Source organism: Hakea prostrata, chromosome 8 (genome assembly GCF_041222555.1).
Source record: "Hakea prostrata isolate BN-2017 chromosome 8, UWA_Hpros_2, whole genome shotgun sequence".
Lineage (NCBI taxonomy): Eukaryota > Viridiplantae > Streptophyta > Magnoliopsida > Proteales > Proteaceae > Hakea > Hakea prostrata.
The window spans coordinates 49375894-49399035 of record NC_142607.1 but is presented as its reverse complement, the minus strand read 5'-3'; the positions used below and the strand labels follow the sequence as shown (position 1 = coordinate 49399035).

General features: G+C 39.7%; 1 protein-coding gene across 1 annotated transcript; it reads left to right on the top strand.

The window, feature by feature from the left end:
* The first annotated feature begins 121 nt into the window (after positions 1 to 121).
* On the top strand, positions 122 to 21562 carry LOC149008397 (amidase 1-like). The gene is made up of 11 exons (XM_089166327.1): positions 122 to 284; positions 364 to 1013; positions 1126 to 1278; positions 4962 to 5086; positions 5198 to 5323; positions 18106 to 18288; positions 18398 to 18545; positions 18719 to 18887; positions 20288 to 20422; positions 20537 to 20713; positions 21262 to 21562. Exons 2-10 carry the CDS (start codon positions 895 to 897, stop codon positions 20687 to 20689), a joined length of 1311 nt encoding a protein of 436 aa, XP_089022453.1. The 5' UTR covers positions 122 to 284; positions 364 to 894; the 3' UTR covers positions 20690 to 20713; positions 21262 to 21562.
* The last annotated feature ends 1580 nt before the right edge of the window (positions 21563 to 23142 follow it).

The following is a 23142-nucleotide window of genomic DNA, read 5'->3' as shown; positions in this document are numbered from 1 at the left end:
CCGCTATTTGTGCACTTGCGATTGTTAGAAAAACTAGAAGTAGAAGAAAGAAACGATAACAAGATGATTTTACAAACCACATCAATGTATACACGAAAAATAAATTTCTCTGTTTACAGGTTGGACTGTAAGAAGAAGAGCAGCAGGGATGAAGAATCGGAATAAAGAAGAAGAAGGGTAAAATAGTCAAATGACATCTTTCAACGAGTGATTGCCACTGTTTTGGTTACTTTTGTAAACCAAAACACACAACTGTCTACTCCTGTTGATCAGAACAATGAGTGGTTAGTTCTGTTACTACAAACCTAATACTAGCTAATCAAGTAATTTTCTCAAAATAAAATGAAGTCATAACATTTGCAGATAATGCCAAGGAATGAAGGAGAAACACTGACTCAGCATATATGAAACTTCAAATAAATTGTTTGGCATCTATCCAGAAAAGAAAAATTGTTTGGAGAAGCTTCTGTCACCCCTTCTGATATCTTCATCTTCTCTCATGAAGTCTGTCCTTAACCATTATCCCATGCAACGTGATTGGTCAAGAACGGCACTCACAAGTGAGAGAAAGATCCTCTTGATTTGTGGGTCCCTTGAATCCATAGTCGTTTTGTTGATCTCACCGGTGCAAATCAAATTGCTTGACGCAAATTCTTGATCTCACCTGGGCAAATCAAATTGGTCGACGCAAATTCATGGAACAATCCAAAAAACCCAGTTGGAACTTGGGCGTGTTACTTCCAATTGTCTGGAAAATCAGTTATAAAAACTCAGAAGCAGTAGCCAAATGAACAAAAGACTCCAAGAAAACATCTAGCCTCACTCCTCTGTTCACTGCAACTAGTCTCGTGATTGACTACTCTGAAGGAGAAAGAATTGAATTGGGTACTAAAGATGGCGCCGGTAGACTCAGATTTTGGAGCTTTCGTGGAGAAATTCATACTAAGTCCTCCACCAACTGATTCTGCTCAACAACTGCCACTGAACGGCCTCATTTTCGCTATCAAAGACATGTCTCCCTTCTCTCCCTGTCTTCAACTTTCTTTTTTGTTACTTTTCTTCTTCTTGATCTGTTACATTTGCAATTTCTGAACTGGTTTTGAATTTTTGGGTTGGTATGAACAGATTTGACGTTGAAGGATACGTGACTGGAAATGGAACTCCAGATTGGGCCAAGACCCACTTGCCTGCCGTTTCAACCGCTCCTGCTGTTTTGGCTCTCTTGAATGCTGGTGCCACATCTGTTGGCAAAACCGTCTTGGATGAAATGGCCTACAGGTTCATTTTAAACTCTAAAAGGATACAGAATTTGATGTTCTATGTGATTTTTTGACTCTTCCTTGGCTGATTATTGGTTTACGGTATCCTTTTAGTTACTCCCAAATGCATGTCTTAAACAGCCATTAAGAAAAAACAAGCATAAAGGGCTTATCGGTAATGCTTTTGTTTCTGTGCTATAAAAGACGTTTTTGAGCCATAAAATGGTGTCTGATAAACCTATTCCGAAATTGTTCTCAAAGGCAGAGGTAGAGGCAGAAGACATTGGAGAGTTGTAGGTGTTGGCTCTTCCCTCTTCTTTGTTTGAACCTTGAAAGAAATTTTTGGGAATATGTATTTTATTTGGAGTCAGCTTTTCCACCCCAAAAAAGTTTGGAAATCGATGAAGCAGGGTTTTCGGTGTTCTGGAAATCTTGCTTTTAGCACAAAAAAGATGCTGATCTGTTTCACTATCACATAAAAAACAGACCGGTATTACCCAAGTGAAAGATTCTTTAAAACCACTAGCACAGAAAATGCTAGAAACAATGGGAAAAAAGCATTACCAAACACACACTAAGACACGAGAAATAAGAAAACAACTTTCATCTAGAGAATCTTGGTGATGGGATGAAGTTCAAGTAGTAATTGAAACTAAGAAATTGGCAAAGAACAAAGGATGAAGAGGATTAAAAAGTGTAGAGTTGCTAGATATGAATATGAGAAGATGGTAGGAAAAGCAAAGACTTCAAAGTGTGAGGATCATTACAGAATAAAGGATAAGAAGATATGTAGGCCCCAAGAGATTTGAACTCATGACCTTCTAATTCTGAAGTGGTGGTCCTTGCCAATCAAGCTACCCCCTGGAGCTTTTGGAGACGGGTGAATTTTTCTGATCCATCCAAAGTGTCTTGTCTAAAATGAGAAAGAAAAAAATAGTGATTTCAAATATATTAGATGCGCATAAAATGAAGACAGAGCAATATTAACCGGTGATGCAATTCTTAAGGAGAGCTCAACGAACTTTCTACTAGTCAAAGAAAAACTGTGGGTCATAGTGTTTTAGAAGATCATTCTAACCATCAAGAAACCACTAGTGTTTGATTTATACAAAAAGTAAGGTGCCTCAAGTAAATGAAGCTTTAAAGAATACAAATATAGGTGAAGCGATAGGTCAGAGTTTAGGGATCTATGGAAATAGCTTGGCTAACTACGTTGATTAATAAGAGTGTGAGCATAAGAAAAAGGTCAGATGACTAGAGGAGAAGCATTGTGGTCCAATTCATAAAAATAAAGTTGATATTTGATGTTTATAACTATAGAGCAATGAAACTTTTTTTTTGAACGATTAAATAATTCATTAGCAAAGAGAATAAAAGGAAATACAAGAGCACAAGTGACTAAGCCCAAGCAAAGTGCCTCAACTAACAAGCAACCAAAGAGGCATTGAGCCAAGCAACTACCTAAGAGCAACAATTGAAGCAAACTCGATACACAAGCACTAGTGGCCCAACTCCAAAGTAAGAGGCATCGAGCCTAGCAACCATCTGAGAGCAACAATAAAAGCAAACTAGTTATACAGCACAAGAGGCCCATAGCCATACATAGAAAGGGCCCTAGCTAAACCGACACAATCTCCCATTCAATCCTAGCCATGAGAAGCCTTCCTTATAATAATGCACATGGACCTATGCAGTAGCACCACAATCGCGGCGAAGGTAGCATTACAAGATTCAGACAAAGAATGAAGAGAACAGATCAGAGTTCAAAACACATTCGGAGAGTTCAACAACGATAGTCCTCATCGCTTTCCCCCAAAGCTAGAGAAACCATCAATGGCTAGAATCCTCGACGAATTGAAGTGTACCCCAGAAACGGGAAGGGAAGAGGAGAAGAATCTGGATCTGAGGTCGAGCCTCAAACGGAGAGATCAACAATGACGGCTCTTATGGCTTACCCCCCAACACAAGAGAGGCCAAAGAGGAAAAGAACCCTCAACGATATGAAGCTGATCCCAAAAACAGAAAGGGGAGATGGAGAGTGGAGGAGAGACAGAGAAAGGAGAAGAATCCGTATCAGAGTTCGGACCCAAGTCGGAAAGAATGGCAACGATACCCCTTAAGGCTTCCCTTGACACCAAGGAGCCATCGAGACTGGAACCCTCAACAAACAAAGATGAACCCTGAAACGGCCTCAAACACACTTTTTTTTTGGACAAAGGCCAGGATAACAAGAGAACAGGAGAACAAGAGAAGATAAGGAGAAGAGAGAAGAGGAGAAGTGGAGAGGGAGTTTGGATCACAGAACTGATATGTAGCTTGACCACTCCACCGAAAAAACAGAAGGAGAAGAAACAAAGAGAAGAAGAGAATCAAAGAGAAAAGAGCAAGTTCAACCCAACCACAGGAGAGAACAAGAGAGGAGGAAAAGCAAAGGGAAGAGAGCAGATCTCAAATCTGAGATCATGATCAACCTAGCCACTGCAAAAACAGACCAAAGGGAGGAGAAAGGTGCTCAGATAAGAGAGCGTGACCAAAGAACTGCCGAAACAGAGAGGAGACGATGAGAGGAGGAGAAGGAGGAGAGGGTGGCAAAGAAACACGTGGCGGAGAAGGACCACTAGTGTTTCTCCACCTTCAAAGACACCGGTCGAGGAGAAGAATGAGAGAAGAGAGAGGAAGAGAGAGGAGAAGGAGAGAAGGAGGCAGAGAGACACACAGAGAAGGACCACCCACGTCTCTCCACCTCCAGAACCGCCGGTCGAAAACCTTGTAACCAGCTGCCAAACAGTTGCTGGCTTCTTCTATTTCATCTTTAAATCACCATAGATCTGGCTTTACTGTCGTCTCCTTAAAATCCAAAGGCGTGAAGACCTAGATCGATGGAGTTGCAGCTACGGTTTGAAGGATCTCCTTGCTTCTAGGGTTCGACGGCCTTGAGTAACTTCAGTAACCTGGGCAAGATCTTCTGCAATTGTGACACTTGAAACTAGGAGGTGCTCTTAAAAAATGTAAGCCACGAAGATATTTAGTGTTAGGTTTTAGAGTTTCAGTTTCCCATCACTGAGATAAGCGAGACCAACACAGCATAATAGCATTTCATAGAGCAATGAAACTTATTAGTCATACTATGAAATTTTGGGAGTAAATGAAACCCGTTTGCGATAAGAACCTAATATTTGAGTGTCCAATTTTTGCTCGGAAGACCAACAACAAAAGCTAGTTATGCTCTTAGGATACTAATGTAAAGATAGAGAACATAAAGAGAAACTCCATACAGTCTTTATTGAGTCGAAAAAAAATCTTATGAAAGAGTCCCTAAGGTGTTAATTTGGCGGTTTTAAAGAAGAGAAGTGTTTAGAGTAAATATATGGACATAGTTAAAGACATGTGAAATGGTATAGTTACTAGTGCAAGATCTACAAGGTGAAGTGTATGTAGTAAAGAATGGTCACTAGCCACATACAAATACTTTAAGAATTTGTTTTTTATACAAACAGATTTGATTGCATGATTATTCATTATTAAAAAACAAAAAATTACATGAATCTTTCACCATGATTCCAGCTATCATATGATCAGGATTTCTTGTTGAAGATACATAAATGGTTTGGATTTATAAAATTATTCTTCATTTAGAGCTGCTTAAATATTTACATAGAATATTTTATAAATTTTATAATGTCCCAATTTATTTGATTGCAGTCTATTTGGAGAAAACATGCATTATGGAACTCCTGTTAATCCATGTGCCCCAGATCGGGTACCTGGAGGATCTTCAAGTGGATCTGCTGTAGCAGTGGCAGCAAAGCTTGTAGATTTCTCCTTAGGTGGGAGATTTTCTCCCTCTATGATATGATTTCCTTTATTTTCTGAGCTGTCTTCATTAGCTATTAATGGAGTGACTCATGCAAATGCTTCTGTTAACATTTACCTACCAGGCACCGACACTGGAGGAAGTGTAAGAGCCCCTGCAGCATTCTGTGGAATTTATGGGTTTAGGCCTTCACATGGAATTGTTCCTGCTAGTGGTGTTGTACCTTTGGCACAGAGCTTTGATACAGTTGGTAAGTTGATGGTACTGATATTCGATAGGCTTTATTTGGTCAACAGAGCATTACATGGACGTGTGGCCCCTGCTACAGCGTGGGAGCCAATGTGAGCATGTACATTGTACAGTGGCCGGGGGGGGAAGGGGGAGACATGAACATGGATGGGATGTTTTATTACACGGGGTGGGACAATAGTTTTCCACACTCCTGTTTCTGGATGCAGCGTCTGTACAACTAGGCAGCATTCTTTTTTCCTTTATAGTTTTAAAAAAAGCTTCACACTATCTTGAAGCAATGCTAAGGTTTGTAATGTAGAAGTAGTTTAACTAAGAAGTAAGGAAAACTCTTATCCTTTGCTGGCCGAGTGACCCTCATCCATTATGTGCTCCAGTCCACCTATCTCTACTGGTGCGGTATATTCTCCTTCCCCAAAGTCACCATCCATGCAATGGAATCCTTATTTTGTGCCTTCCTTTGGAAAGGGCAGGAAGTCTCTAAATTCATTCGACCTGTTAGTTGGGCTTCCATCTGTCGCCTACCTCCGAAGGGGGCCTTGGCATCCGTCGGATTTCTTATTTAAATTTGGCTTGTCTCCTCAAACTTATTTGGAAAATTGCCTCAAAGCATGATTCTATTTGGGTTAGGTTTGGAGAAATTCCCTCCTCCGCCCGCATCTCTGCCATCTCTATCTCCATCTCTATGGATCTTCCACATTTTGGTTTCCCATCCTCCATTTTCGGTTGTGGTCCCCCCTTCCCTTGCTCCCGTTTGGGTCTCTTCCCCCCTTCCACTCCCCGGCTCTCTTTGCTTCGTCCCCCCTCCTTTTCCATCTCTTTGGCTTGGCCTCCGCCCTCCTTTTTGGTGTCCGTTTTGGGGGCTTCTTTGGCCTCCTCTCTTCCTTTCGACTGTTCCTTTTACGAAAGCCTCAAATCCTTCTTGGGTTTGGAGGAAAATTCTCCTCCTCCGCCCCCGAGCTATCTCTGCCATCTCTATCTCCGTCTTTAATGGATCTTCCACATCCTTTTGGCTTGACCCGTGGCATCCGATGGACATTCTTTACAATCACTTTGGTCCCCGCACCGTCTATGACTCCCGCATTCCCAAATCCATCCATTTGTCGGCTTTCATCTCTAATGGTTCGTGGATCCCCTCTGCGCTTGATCTTGCTACCACAGTTTGTTTCTTACTTTTCCATGATACAAGATTTCCTCCAATGAATGTGCAATAGCCTGTACTCGATCTTCTATCAATAGGTGATCTAGCCCAATCAACATCAGAGAATCCTTCACCATTTCTATGCCCATGATTAGTGTAAAGAAGTCCACATCCTGGTGCTTTCTTAAGATACCTCAGAATTCGTATAACTGCCTCCCAATGTGATGTTCGTGGGGCATGGACAAAAATTGACTCACAACAACATTGGAGGAAAGGCAATGTCAGGTCTAGTCACAGTCAGATAATTCAGCTTTCCAACAAGCCTTCTGTACTTCTCTAGATCATCATCAAGAATGGTTCCATCTTCTAACATTAACTTTAAGTTACATTATATGGGAGCGTCTAGGGGTTTTGATCCCAACATTCTTGTTTCAGAAAGCAAATCTAGTACATACTTCCGTTGAGATAAAAAGATGCCCTTTGTTGATTGGGCAACTTCAACTCCTAGAAAATACTTTAACTTGCCCAAGTCTTTGGTCTGAAATTTCTCTTGCAAATAGGTCTTTAACCTATCAATTCCTGAAGTGTCATTTCCTGTAATGACAATATCATTAACATAAACTACAAGAAAGATTTTGCCTGCATCAGAGTTTTTAAAGAATATAGAATGATCACTTTCACGAGAGTCATCCCAAATTCTATTACAATAGTAGTGAATCGTCCAAACCATGCTCGATGTGACTGCTTGAGACCATATAATGATTTGCGGAGGCGACAAACCTTATTCTTCTCCCCCTGAGCAACAAACCCAGGTGGTTGCTCCATATACACTTCCTCTTGCAGATCTCCATGAAGGAAGGCATTCTTCACATCCAACTGAAACAAGGGCCACTGGTAGGTAGCGGCAAGAGAGATTAAAATGCGGATGGAAGTAAGCTTGGCAACAGGCGAAAAAGTATCAACATAATCTACGCCATAAACTTGAGCATAGCTCTTGGCAATAAGACTAGCTTTCAGCCGAGCTAAAGAACCATCAGGATTAACTTTCACAGTGAATATCCACCTACAACCAATAGCTTTCTTTCCTGAGGGTAAATGCACAAGATCCCAAGTCTGATTGTCCTCTTAGGCTTGTAATTCTTTGTTCATTGCATTGACCCACCCAGGATTAGACAAGGCTTCAAGAACATTATTAGGAATAGGATAAGTCTCTATAGTAGATAGAGCAGTAAAGAATCCAGGTGATAAAGTAGAATATGAAATAAAGTTAGAGATGGGATACTGAACACAAGAACGAGTACCCTTCCGAAGAGCAATTGGAATATCAAGGTCAGATTTGGCAGGAACGTCCGCAGGATCAACAAACAAAGTCGGCACAGAGGTAGAGACCGTAGGTGCAGAGGGGGGAGCCGGTGGCTTTGGACGGCGCATGTATACTTTGGTGATGTCTAGCAGAGGTGGAGGTGAAGGAACTGTACCCTATGGAAACACACTTTGAAAAATACATAGATCATCATTTAGGTTAGTTAAACTATGAGATTCAGTATAAAAAGGAGTGGACTCAAAAAATGACACATCTGCAGTAACAAAATATCTTCGTAAGTCAGAAGAATAACAATGATATCCCTTTTAAGTGCGAGAGTACCCCAAAAAAATACATTTAAGTGCACGAGGATCAAGTTTAGAGATCCTTGGGCGATGGTTACGAATGTAACATACACTACCAAATACGCGAGGAGGCAAAGTAAATAAGGGAGATGAAGGAAATAAGAGAGAATAAGGAATGCCACCTTTTAAGACAGATGAAGGCATCGTGTTAATAAGATAACAAGCAGTTGAAACAGCATCAGCCCAAAAGGATTTAGGAACCTTCATCTCAAATAAGAGAGAACGGGTGACCTCCAATAAGTGTCTATTTTTTCTTTCTGCAACCCCATTTTGTTGAGGAGTATCAACACAGGAGGATTGGTGAAAAATCCCATTAAAAGCCATAAATTTACAAAAAGGATCAGAGAAATATTCTTTGGCATTATCACTACGAAAAGTACGAATAAGAACACCAAATTGCAAATATGTCAAATAATTTTGAACGATTTTTCATTAAATAAAGCCAAGTGACTCTTGAAAAGTCATCCACAAATGTAACAAAGTATCTGTAACCTGAAGTAGAACTAACAGGACAGGGTCCCCACACATCAGAATGAACTAGAGAGAAAGGGTGATCTGATTTATTATTTATACGAGGAGGAAAACTCACACGATGAAGTTTTCCAAATTGACAAGACTCACAATCCAACTTAAAAAGAGAATGAAAACTTTTATCTACCAATTTTAGGTTTTCCAAAGAGGGATGCCCCAACCGATAATTTATTTGATGGGGGATGGAAACACTTGAACAAGCAGTAGAGGATATCTCCTCGAATAGATACAACCCCCCAGACATACGGCCTCTACCAAGAATCTTCTTTGTCGTAAGATCCTGAAATAAACAATATCCAGGAAAGAATTTCACCAAACAATTATTAGTGGAGGTAAATTTATGAACAGATAACAAGTTAAATGGCAAATTCGGTACGTAAAGAACTGAGGGTAGGGTAATGGATGGAATGAGTTGAACTGTACCCACTCCTTTAATATTGATATAAGAGCCATCAGCAAGTGTAACCAAAGAGGATGATGGAACAAAAGAGGAAAATATACCTGTAGCCCCGTCATATGATCAGAAGATCTTGAATCAATGATCCACGGGCGAGATGTGGTTGAAAGGCAAGCAATAGCATTACCTATCTAAACAAGGGTGGCAATGGCTGAATGTGGTTGAGTGGCCTGAAACTGAGTGAAATGAATATAATCTGCCTCGGTCATCTTTACAGTCTTACCCTCAGGATGAACGGTAGTAGTTGGAGATGCTGATTCAGAGGTGATGATTGCATTCGCCATGTGTGGGGGCTTCCCATGAAGCTTCCAACACTATCGTTGAATATGTCCTGGACAACCACAATGATGACAAGTCTTAACTTGTCCGTTACTGTTAGTAGAGTTGTGTGAACCTGGATATTTTCCAGTATTATTTCGTTAAGTTCGTCCTATATTTTGTCCACCAGGGGCATGTCCTCGAGAAACTGTTGCCAAAGCTGAATTTTCTGTAGAGTTATTGGTACTCTCCCTTGCAACACGAAGAACTCTTGAAAATGTGTCAGCTAACGTGGGTACTTGATCACTACCAAGAATTTGTGCTCTAACTGCCTCACACTCCTTTCCAAGACCTCCCAAGAAACCCATAACAGCTAATTGCTCTCTTTGATTTTGCATAGTTTTGATATCAGAGGAGATAGGTAGAATAAAGTTTAGTTCTTCATACATTCTTTTAAAATCTGCAAAATATTGGGTAATATCTCTACCTTTCCTATCTACTCGATAAAATTCCTGGGACAATTCGTAGATTCTAGCCAAATTATTCTGACCAGAATACAAAACATTCAAATACTCCCATAATTCCTTCACAGTTTGTAAGTGAGTAACCAAATCTATAATATTATTGGCCAAGGAATTAAACATCTGCCCAAGTATTCGTGCATCAACAATTGCCCAAATATCATCATCTTTAGGTACAGTCTTAGTCAAATGATCTATTTGTCCCCGTCTAGTAAGAACAATTTTAACTATAGCCCTCCATTGGTGGAAATTTGATACACCCTCCAATTTCTTCTCAGTTAACCGATGAGAGGATGAAGAAATAATTTCAATCATGGCATTTTTACTTAAAGTTTCTCCCATATCCAACACAATTAAAATCAAATCCCATAAATCAGAATCAGAAATCAGAATTAGAATCAAATAAATTCCAGAATCAGAATTATTCCCAAATTAATCCCAGAATCAGATTAATCTCATAACCATAAATAAACCAACTTGGACCACTTGAACCAACCGAACCAGAAAACAAGTTAAAAACCAATCGAACTTGGACCACTTGAACCAACCGAACCAAAAAACAAGTTAAAACCAAATTAATACCAATCAAACTTGCTCACCGCAGGTTACTCTTCTCTTTCTCGAAGACTCTCTCTCTCTCTCACTCTCTCACTCTCTCTTTCTGATCTAATGCAAAAATCGGAAACGAAAAATCACAGCACCAGTTTCTGATCTAAAGCAGCGTCGCAGGTCAGTCTTCTCTTTTTCTCTCACTCTCTCTCTCTCTCTAATCTAAAACAGCGTCGGAAGCGAAAAATCACAGCACCAGCGATTACTCCGGCGGCTGCTTCTTCTCCGAAGAATGGTAATTCTCTCAACTCAAAACAGATCGAGAGTGAAGAGGACCATAGACACTCTTCCTCAGCCCCAAATCACAAAACGAAAAATATCTCAATCAAGCGCAGTTTATTTGTACCTGAAAAAATGCAGATCTGACACCAAGCTGGGCATTCTCTTGCACCGATCTTTAATACCAATCACCAAAGTAATGGCAACATAAGAAGCTGCATCAATCTTCAAATAAAAATCACCAACAAGTGCAGCGTAAGGTGTTGCATCCCTTTAATTTCTAGAAACAACTCTCACACTAGGTACAGTTTCTTTCCCTTCTATAGAATCAACTGTTTGTACTAGTAATTCTTAGAATCGAAAGGACTAAGAGGACTTACAGCTTTGATACCATGTTATTTTGAGAAAGAATAAGGTGAAGAATGAGGGAGAAGAGAAGATGGAAGCCACGATTTAGTTGTGGAGGCTCAGATTGAACTTATGAGCACTCCTCAAAATAACTTCACTTTTTATAGGCTAATTTACAAGTCTATTCTATATAGGAAAGCATCAACCAATTTCGATTGGTATAAAACTCTTAATTACCGCCTCTTTTTCCTATCAAGTCTAACTCTTGATGGATCTGTCCTTTCCCAAATTGCCCTTTCCTAACAACCCCAAACCTCCCTGGCCCCCCTTGGTTTGGTTCAAAGGCTTCATCCCCCGCCACTCCCTTACCCTTTGGAGAGCCCTCAACCTAGCTCTTCCCACCCAAGCATTCCTCTCTGACCACCACATCCCAGTTAACCCAAACTGCATTCTCTGCTGGTCCACTGTGGAAAACCTTGAGCAGCTCTTCTTTTGCTGCCCTATCTCCAGATCTATCTGGGGAAAAGCCCTCTTCTTCAAATGGTCCTGTTCGAGACGTTCCTTCGGATTTGGTCAAGATTGGTCTTGGATTTTGAGAAATTTTTCAAGCTCTTCCATTTGCGATCGGATTGGTAAGCTAGTGTTTTGTGTCCTCGTCCACCACCTTTGGTGGAAGTGCAATCTCCGGAGATGGCCTTCCAAATCTCACTCGTTTGACCAGATTTGGAATGCCATCTACTTTGATGTTTCTTCTAGATTGGTAGCTATCCCCCACCCTTTGGTTGATGATACCCCAATGAACAGGCTCATTGTTGTCTCTTGGGGGCTTAGTTTTACTCTCCGGTCTTCTTCTTAAGGACCTTGTATTCCTTTTTGCTTTTATATAATTATTTATTCATCCCAAAAAAAAAAAAAGGATCAATGATAGGTTGCAGCAGAACACAAACACCAAACACCAAATTAATCAGAAAGTAAAAGAGGATAAATGGATAGAGAAGGCATAAATCAGAGGAGGGTTAGGAGGGGTTGCCTATTCTCAGCCTTTGGCCTCTCACCCACAGCTATCTCAGCCGTTGCAACAATGATGTTGGCTATCTCATTCTGGGATCTCACCTTCTCAGCCTTTCAGGATGATGCATTGCAAAGCATCAACATGACTGTATTCACTATATTGGGTGGATGCCTTATATAGACTCAAAGGTTGAGTTTGAGCCTTAAGCCAAAAGTAGAAAATCTCCAGAACAACTGAGACTTGAGTTCCAAGTAATTAAACTTTGCCAAGTAACAAAATTAGAAGGTAACTAAAATAGAAACTCTTACTTATAGACAAATAACTAACAAAATAGAAACTCTTAGAAACAAATAACTAACAACATAGAAACTAGATCTACTTCAAACTTCAAAGGAGCCACTCCCTGTGTCTTAGAGAGAATGGAGCATATATAGGAGCTTTCTCTATGGTGTTGTGTAGTGGAGATATACTACTTAAATAAGGTAGGAGCTTTCTCTATGGTGCTTTGTAGTGGAGATACTCCTTAAACCATGGTGGGAGATCTCGCTCTCGAGCAAGATCTCGCCACTCAGAATACCGAGATCTTGACCGAGATGGCGAGATCTCGGTCGAGATATGCCAAAAAATTGGCGGTAGTCTCGGTGGCCCGTCTCGGTGGGTTTTAGGGCTCTGGTTGGGCTGAAACTTGGTATTTAGCCTATTTAAAGCCTTTTGAACACATTGGTGGCCTTAGATTTGTGAGAAAATAGCCTTAACTATGTCTCCTAAGTCAACCCTATGTGTAAAACCGAAATTCTGTGAAATGCAAGGTTAGAGTCTTAGAGAATAAAGATTATAGATATAGAGTTAGAGTCTTAGAGACTAGAGAGTCAGAGACAATATGTAATGTAATTATGTAAAGATATCAAGTAATTCAAGACTTCAAGTTAATGAGTTATCATTTATCAACTATCAAGTATCAAATACAAATATACAAATATACAAATACAATAACATTACACATCAAGTATTCAAGTGAATCAAGTCAACAAGTGATCAAAGTTCAAACTTCAAACTATCAAAGATTCAAAGTAATAAATTGTTAAATGTCTTCAAAATTTTACAACCATAAGAATTAAGAAGATTACAACTTACAACTTACAACTTACAAGACTAAGAGTATCACTCAACATTCCGCATCAATTGATTATGAACGGTGGCCACATATGACTCCCAAGTCAATTGATCACTGAAGTATGTCACATATCGGTTTATATGATCATTATATGTCTGCATGTCAGAATACTGGAGGAATAGCAGTCTGGGATAACCGTCAATCGTGGGTGGGTGAAAGAGCCATTGTTGTTGTTGTTTATTTAGTTGTTGAGTATTTGGGTACGGGTTTCTAAACCACTCATTTAACAACCCACCTTCACTCCCCATATTCGTACTCTCCAGGTGAAGGGTCTTGAGGAATAGTATGACCTCCATAAGAAGAATACCCACTGTAATCTGACCCGGTGCTGTGATCCCCGTATTGGTACCCCGATGACAGAGCTCTGCTGTTGTGAATCACTCTGATCTAGGCTCATGCTTCCCATATTCAATTCAAGATCATGCATGCTCGCATCATCATTCGGTTGCCCCTGCCCCTGGTTTGATATGCTCTTCCTACTCCTACTATAAGTCCGAGAGATAGGGGAACTGTGGCTCACATGTGTCGGATGACTCGGACCTGGTGGAGGTGAGTCAGGTGACTCCCTTTGTTGACGCTGACTTCCACTAGAAACACGACCAACCTGACTACCTCCATGACTCGAACTCGATGGCTGACTTGGGCCACTTGGCCGTCTGGTATCATCGGCATCATCTGAATCCCCACTACTAGTTGTCACCTCAGTTGTTTCAAGTCGACCAGGTGGCTCCACAAATGGTACAGCTGATCCTTCTGATGCCGCTACAGCAGCCTGACCCTCATCAGAAGATAGGTGCTCAGCCACAGCATCTGGGCCCATAGGAGTAGCAATGGTAGGATCAGGCTGCCCTTCTAGCCCATCCAGCATTGGGCCACCTCGATCCCTAACCCACTGATATATGACATCATCTTCCTCATCTTCTGCGGGGGCTCGTGGAATATATCAGTCAACTCAATCGGTTCACGATTGTCGTCATCTATATTATCTTGTATGTGCCCTACTCTCAATCTCATGTTGTAATGCACATACACCAAGTTCTCGAGCCTCTTACTCCCCAATTTGTTCCGTACCTTACTATGGATGAGCGAGAAGGTGCTCCAGTTCCTCTCGCAACCAGAGGATGAGCAAGTCAATGAGAGACTTTAATTGCTATGTCCCTGAGATTTGGCGCACTAGTTCCATATAGAAACCACCAGTTAGCTGCATAACCAAAAATAAGAATGCATTAGGCAAGTAAATCTTTATATTTATATAACTTATCAGTTATCATTTATAGAGTTATAGTCTATGGACTTATAGACTTAATGACTTATAGAGTAGTGAACTATTTACCAGGATCAGTTTTTTTCCTAGTTGCAACCGCTGAAGGCTTTCCAAAACTCCTGAGGCATCCCTGAACTCCCTGATCTGTACACCAATTCTTCAATTATTGTATTATGTATATGCTTAATGCACTAATGCAAGAAGTTGAAGAAACAATTGAATAAGTTCTCACCTCTCCATTAATTGTCCCTTGCATAACGGGATTTGACACAAGCTTCTCCACCACCTTTTGCACCGCAGTCATCAACTTTACATCAAGCCCCAGATCATTCTTGTAATGGTAATTTGGGTTGAGGTAGTAAGCTTGCATTGTGGAAATATAAAAATTTGGTTAGTGACTTAGTGATTTGGTTGTTTACTAACTTACTTGTTTTTAAATTATAAGTTATAAGTTATAACAAATAAAGAATTTAAATTAAAGTATACAACAAAAACTTAAAGACTTAAAAGTGACTCACCAGCCAAGTGCAAAGGATGCATCAAGTGCATCTCCCATCTATTATCGATGATCCTCTCGTAGGATTTGAAGGTGCTAGGGGCAGCAGCTCTAACCAACTCTTTCATTTGCTGGAGGGCAGCATATATGTGGGGCATTGTGGGCTTCTTCTCCGAATCCACCATCCTTAAAACAAACACAATAGGCCATATAATGCCCAGTGTCCTATTCAGCTGCCTCCAAAAGGAATCATCAGCAATGGTTTGTTGGGCTAGTACTGCATCAGGATGGCTAGATCCACGCCAACCAAACCACTCCTCACTTGCAAACATGTGCCGAAGACCCACCACTTTCTTCTGGAAGCTTTTCAGAGCTACATAGTTGGTGGCGAATCTAGTCAATCCAAGTCTAACTAGATCACCCTTATAGTGGTTCCTCATCATCTTTAGCACATAACCATGGTTATAAATAAAATTACTTACCCTTCTAGCCCTCTCAACCACAGTATTGATTGACTTTCTTTTCCCCAAGTCCTTCAACACAAGATAAATCGAATGAGCAACACATGGTGTCCAAAAGAGGTGAACCCCGCTGCTCTTCTTCCTCATCAACATTTCACCAGCTTTTTTGAAGTTTGCACCATTATCTGTGACAATTTGGACAACATTCTTTGGCCCTACCTCGAGGACCACCTCCCTAAGAAGCTTGTAAAGGTAGTCAGCATCTTTGATCTTATCTGAGGCATCCACTGACTTGAGGAAGGATGTCTTTCCATTGCAGCTCACCATGAAATTAATGATGGACTGTCTAATAGGACCAGTCCATCCATCACCATCACAAGTAACACCATATGTACTCCATTTTTCTTTTAATGAACCAATGTATTCATCCACCTCCTGCTTTACCTTGGGTTAATATTTATTCATTACTTCCCAAGCTGTTGGGCCTTTAACCCCTACACCTGCCCTAGCAACTGCATTGATCATCCCCAGATAGTATGGTGTTTTGGCTACATTGGGTGCAATGTTGTTATAGACCATGAATTTGTTGATTGATAACATAGCTTCCTCCTCCCTACTGCCTTCTCTACCTCCAGCAAACATATAGGGAATGCTTCTTTGATAGATGTCTTGTTGGTTGAAGAGGGAGGGGTCTTGGTCAAATGTGGAATCATAATGTGTAGTCTTCCTCCTCCTCCTTTCGGTCCTCTCGGTCTCGGTTCCACCTCGAAAACTATGTCTAGGTGGCATGGATGCCCCCGACCCCGAACCACCCGCTCCCCTTGTTTGTTCATATTGCCTCACACTATCAGCATGTAAGGACTGTCTGCTAGCTTCCATTGCAGCCTTCATCGGTCTCCATTTGGCTCGTGACTCAACACCCATAACCCTCCTCCTCTCTTCATCATCACTTAACTCCTCATCAACATCAAGAGTAGGTCTAGATAGCACTGTATCCTCATATTCCCTTTGTTTTTGTGCCATCTCTTCCTTTTTTTGTTTCCCTCCCCTTAAAATTTATGCAATTGCTTTTTGCACTTCATAAGGAACCCTGGGACACTTGGCAACATCTTTATAACCACCAGCCAAATGTTGCTTTAATCTGGTTAAACCACTAGAATTCAAAGTCTTGAGGCAATACTTGCATCGGGATTTCTTCTTGTCAACAGTCAGTGGATCCCCATGTTACCAAGCAATGTCCTAAGTCCCACTACCAGTGACGCCGCTCCCACTAGTTGCCATTTAAGATTCAAATGTACAGCACTGAAAGTCTGAAATACATACATGAATCATGAATATTCCCAAATAATCATTAGAATAATTTTTAGATAAATAAAAACATGTAAAAACAATTTATAAAACAACAAAACACACAATTTGTTCTAAGATAACATATCTACACTGCTCAAACAAACATGTTAGTATTTTTAAAATAAACTACATAACATGAGCATATGTTAGTATTTTTAAAATAAACTACATAACATGAGCATCATTTAAAAAAAAAAACAGATAAATTTTTAATAACATATTATTTTTTATAATTATTTTATGTAAAATTAATTTATAAAACAACAAAACACACACTTTGTTCTAAGATAACATATATACAATGCTCAATAAGACATGTTTGTATTTTTAAAATAAACTACATAATATAAGCATCATTTAAAAATAAAAATAATAAAAAGATAAATAAAAAATAAAAAGATAAATTTTTTAATAAAATATTATTTTTCATAATTATTTTATTTAATTATTTAAATAAAGAAAATACAGCAAGCATGATAATCAAAATATTAATACATGAGATTGTAGCCCTCTAAATGTAGTTTAACATAAATAATAATCACATTCATATCATAAGTATTTATGTATAATCTTTAATTTTAATTTTTTAGATAATATATTTTTTAAATACGAAAATTCAAAAAAAATTAATAACAGAAAATTAAATTTTTTTCCATGAAAGTGTAGATCAAAGCTTGAACATCAACATATATTTATATCACACTCATACAATCATTGTAGAACCTTGTATTTGAAAAAAAAATCAAATTTGGGGGAAAATCTTACATTTCTTGAAGATCCCTTGAAATATGCTTGAATCACTACAAATATGCTTCAATTTGTTGTTGTAGATGAGTTGATGATGTTGCTATGTTGAATCCTCAACAAATTCCGGCCAAATTCTGGCCAAAAATGGAGTTTTCCGGCCAATTTTGGTGATCCAGCGAGATAGAGGAGAGAGAGAGGAGAGAGAGAGGCGAGATATGCCTCTCTCGAGCGAGACAAGGCCTTTAAAAAGCCTTTAAAGAAGAAAAAATCCCATCGTTAGCGAGATCTCGCCGAGATATTGGCGAGATCTCGCGAGATGGGCGAGATCTCGAGCGAGATCTGCAATCTCCGTCTCGCCTCTCTAAAAAGGCGAGATCTCCCACCATGCCTTAAACAAGGTAGGAGACAATTGGCATACTTGCGGCTTGCTGTTAGTAGTAGAGATGGTGTACTTTGGTTTAGTGGTATATTATTTCTCTTTGGGACCTTTGCCCTGCAACTCTATTCGTGACACATTTGTCTTCTAGGATGGTTTGCAAGCGATCCTATGACTTTGAACCGAGTAGGACGTGTGCTACTGCAATTGCCTACCATGGAACCTGTACAACCAAGTTGCATTATTGTTCCAGATGACTGTTTCCAGCTTCTGAGCATTCCCAGTAATCGTGTGACCCAGGTTCTTCTTAAGTCTGTTGAAAAATTGTTTGGAGGTAAATTCTTGATCTTATGGTACGTAGTCCATTTATAATGGTTCTGCCTGTGGTATTTTGAATGGAATATTATTGAGTGATGTATTACTTCATCCTTCTTGTGTTTTAGGTCAAATTGTTAGGCATTCAAACCTTGGTGATTTTGTTAAGGATAATGTTCCAAGTTTGAAGCATTTTATGGATGAAGGCAATGATCAACTAGAGGATAATATACCATCATTAGTTGCCATTTCAAGAGCTTCAAGGCTGCTTACAAGGTGTGTACTGTACCCTGAATAGAACTGCAATACTGTTGTCCCCTCACAAAACTTAAAAGACAGGGTTTATCCACCCCTCTCTCTTCATCACTTCCAAAAAAACAAATAAGAATAAATAAAGAAAGGATTTAATGTTGATTTCTCTGTAATATAATTGTCATGTTGAAATGTAGGTATGAGTTCAAAATTAACCATGAAGAGTGGATCAGTTCAGTTAAACCTGACTTAGCCCCTGCCATATCAGGATCGGTACACAAAGCCCTTATGGCAACAAGTGAAAACATTGACACTGCTAATATGGTTAGGAATGAAGTCCATGCTGCTCTTACTGACCTGCTTGGGGTACTCTCTCTCTCTCTCTCTCTCTCTCTCTCTCTCTCACTCACATACACACAAAAGCCAATGCATTCACACACTCATTTCCTGTGGAAGTGTGAACTCCATGAGAAATTTTCTAATAATTCTGATCAACCCATCAGTTCATTTTTTTAATTAATAAAATTTCCTTGGATCTATATGCTTTTCTATTAACTAAAGGTATTCTTTGTATACATTGTTTGTTCTATATTTTAACTAGAATTTGCTTTTGATTCTGTTAATTGATTTCTTAGGGTAAGTTTTCTCAGTAAGGATCACAATCTTAATTAGCATAGCAGAATGACTGGCTCAAGCTAAGCCATATGATGTGATGATGTGGTCAATCAAAGACCTTCAGATGGATAGTGTTCCCTCTTTAGTGGCCTTATATGGACCTTTCTTCCCATGTCAATCATATGGTGCCAACGTGATTGTGAATTTTAAGATTGAAATATCCAAGAAAGACTTCATTTAGCCACTTGGGGCAGTCATTAGGACTGAATTTGATAAATGAATATCACAGGTGAGGCTTCCTACCTGTATTTTCTGGGTGCCACCTACATTACTATGTGGTAGCCATGCTGCTCACAATGCTTGCCTTCCCAATTATAGTATCATGACATAGTTTTAGTGGTCTGGGTGGAGAGGGAAGCTTCTGGTTGGTGGTAAATTTCACATCTGTATGTTGGAAATGTAGTCAAAGCATCCGCCAAGGTGCGCCTAGGCAACCAGCTAGGCACGTAGGCCCAATTTTGGGTCAAGGCGACGCCTTGTTGGCTTGCTTGGTGTCACCTTGGTTTTCATTGCCCTCTATCACCTCGCCTCGCCTCGCCTCGTCACCTTGACAACCATGGTGGGAAAGGATTGAATTCAATATCCTGTAAATGTCAACCCTCAGAGACTTATAGATATCTATGTAATATATTCATTAACAATTTAAAGAGCAGAAATTACTGACCTTGTCTGAATTAATTATTCAATTAAAATTTTATATATGAAGATGTTTTAACACTGAATTTACAGGATATTGAATCTATAAAGATGTCAGAGAGACAGTACCAAACACCTCCTAGGAGGAGAGCCTGAAACAAGAATTTGAAAAAAATACAAATGATGGAAGATTCATCAGACAAAACAAAACGTTTGCTAGGCTGCACTTTTCTCCAAGCGATGAGCTCAACCCTTCTCCCAACCACAAAAACCAACACCCTCACAGCCCCGAAAAAGTTGGTTGAAAGCTGTGAAATGTTTCCAACTCAGCCTGATAGAACTATTGAATATAATTTACTGGTTTGGGATTAGAAGTTTGTTTAAACTGGACTCTACCTGCTGCTGTAATACTGATGTGCACCATCGCAATTATGTGTTACCGGATAATTTTGTAGGAATCTGGTGTGCTGGCAATTCCTACAGTTCCTGAGCCTCCACCAAAGTTGCAATCAGAGAATGTCGCACTTGAAAATTACCATACTAGAGCAGACAGTTTGCTGTCTATTTCTGTACTTTCTGGGTTTTGCCAGGTAGTATCCCCTACTCCTGTGATTTAACAGCAGAAGATGGTTGCATATCATCGTAATTGTTCATGCATTTTTGTAACAGATGTGGGCATTCATGTATTACTTGTAAAAATGCAGGTGAACATACCTTTGGGAACTTATGATAACCTTCCAGTGGCAGTGTCTCTGTTGGCCAGGCATGGTGCAGATGGTCTTTTATTGAATCTTGTTGAGAACCTTGACGGTTCTTTGAAGGAACAGATAGAAATTGCTCAAAGGATGAGCTTCTGAAGTTTTGTCCTTGTATCATTCAAGGTAAGCTGCTGGTCCATCTGTAAGAAGTTCCAACTACCATTTATGAGGGACACTTCATGGATGTGTCCTTACGTATGGATTTAGTATATGAGCAATAATATTCTGTTAGACCAGGCTTCTATGTCAGGCTAGGTTCCAATTTATGTTTATGTTGTAACATTTATTAAAGTTATTCAAGGGCTTCTAACAATATAATTAGTTATGCATCTGAATACTTTCTTATTGTCAAATTTCAAATTTCATGGTATAAGAGCCATCAGGCCAAAGATTAATGGTAATATGTGTACATAAGACCAAAAAAGGGGCCATAGATGCCACGAATTCTACCACCAAAAGATCAGTTACTGTTGTAATTCAAGAGTTAAGTAGTAGTTAAGGTTGGGGGGCGGGGGGGGGGGGGGGGAAGGTGTAGTTAAGGATCATAAATATGGTCAGCCTGAGCAAAAGCAAGCTAAGAATTGATACTTAACTTATCTGAAATCTGAAACCTTTTTTCTTGTTTGTATGAGCAAGCTAAGAACTAATACTTTTCCCACATTATATTGCAGAAATGAGCGTCAACTTCCTACAGTCAGGCGACCAAAAACAAGAAGAGTTCAAGGCTTTGGTGTCTGATGCTGCTAAAGGTTTCTCAATGGAAACTGCAAAGCTATTTGTAAATAAGGTAGAACTATTCCATGATGCAGGTCTAATAATTAAAGCTAATGGCAAAGTTTAGTTGCACTATTGTGGTCTTTGTACTTCAATGTAACTAATGTGGGAACTGAAGTACATCAACAAACAGTGTCTTTTTTCAGTTAGGGTGTGGTGATAGATTAATGAAGTGTATGTGCAATTTGCATTTATATATGTTCAGGGTTAATGAAGAGTATATGCATTACTCATTGAATATTATTTATCTGGGCAGATTGCCTCTGATTGAAATAATCATACCCAATCTTTCCCCATATTTATGTTACCTACTACTCTGCTTTCTAACAGTCTGGTCTGTGTATAAACACCTTTTATCGGAATAGCCCGTGTATAGTTTGACACTGATGGTCAAAGGTTTAATGGTTAAGATTGTCTTTATTGATGGAAAGAGCTATTACAAGCAATCGCACGTGACTTCCATAAAATCAGTACCCAGGGATTGGTAACTTCCCAAACTTTCAGTAGCTCAACCGAAAGGATTAACCTGGACAAGGAATGGGCGACAAGATTTACATCCCTTGGAATGGTACAAAAAAATATAAAGGAGAAGGATTGCTTAATATGTAAAATCAAAATGACATCAATGGAGAAATCTGGGCAGGTTTCAGAATTAATACCTTGAATCAGCTGCAACAAATCAGCTTCCATAATAATGTTCTGGACTCTCAAATATAGCTACTTGTAAGATCCCCAACGAACCATAGTTGCTTCAGCTTCTAGGACTGATTTGCAATTCAAACCACATGAAAATACAGTATAAGGCTTTCCCTGAGCTTTCAAGAACAGCTACACTTGAGCCACCCCTTTGGGACTCACCAATCCATGTTGCATCACGATTCACTTTAACCCAAGCCAGAGAAGGCAGCACCGAAGGAGAACAACATTTGAGCAGTTAAGTGTCCATAAGCATTGGCTGATAATTCATTGTATACTCTAGGTACTAGCACTACAATAAATATTCTTTCTGCCCAAGGCTTTTGTTTGCTTGCACGCCTAGGCCTCTGGATGGACGGCACGTCAATGTTTTTAGTTACATCATCCAGCTAGGCGGTCTTAAAAGCATCCACGTGTTGTCCATTCAGAGGCCTGGACAGATAGGCAGACAAGAGCGAAGGGCAGAGAGGATCTGGATTTTGGGTAGTATGTCTTCATGTGTTAATCCAAGAAAGAGGCAAATGGTAGAAGTGCCAATGGGTTTACCATATTCAATAGACGGTGTTCAACTACTGCACTGTGCTGCCAACAGTTGGAGACCGAAATCTCGACTGATCGTCTTACTTTCATCCACCTGCAAGACGGATGGTCGAGATCTCGACCGTTGGCAACAGGTTAATGCGCAGTATTCAAGTTTGCCCCCAATGGACGAGGATCCCTGTGAAGCTTTTCTTTTTTTCTTTGGTTTTCTCAGTGAAACATTTGCATCAAGTTTGCATGACCTTGGCATCAATGCAGGACCAACCGAGTATCTTATGTGGATAAATATTTTTATTGATTTGACAAGAGGCATGCAGCTTGACAGGAGATTCTCAACTTTAGCTGAATAAATTTGAATCTGTCAAATCAGAAAAAAAAAAAAAAAAAAAAAGAAGAACTTGAATACAAACAACTGAGTCAGATTATTCATCTTATTCCGTCAATGGGGGATGTGGAAAGCATCATGAATCACAACATTTGTATAACCAACAAAAAATAAAATGAAGTCATAACATTTGCAGATAATGCCAAGCAGTGAAGGA

What these genes read in the sequence shown, in the direction of transcription:
- LOC149008397 (XM_089166327.1), top strand. Translation starts at nt 895, where the DNA reads ATGGCGCCGGTAGACTCAGATTTTGGAGCTTTCGTGGAGAAATTCATA. An exon ending in TGTTGAAAAATTGTTTGGAG is followed by an intron (nt 18,289 to 18,397) that starts GTAAATTCTTGA and finishes CTTGTGTTTTAG; the next exon opens with GTCAAATTGTTAGGCATTCA. An exon ending in GCTTCAAGGCTGCTTACAAG is followed by an intron (nt 18,546 to 18,718) that starts GTGTGTACTGTA and finishes GTTGAAATGTAG; the next exon opens with GTATGAGTTCAAAATTAACC.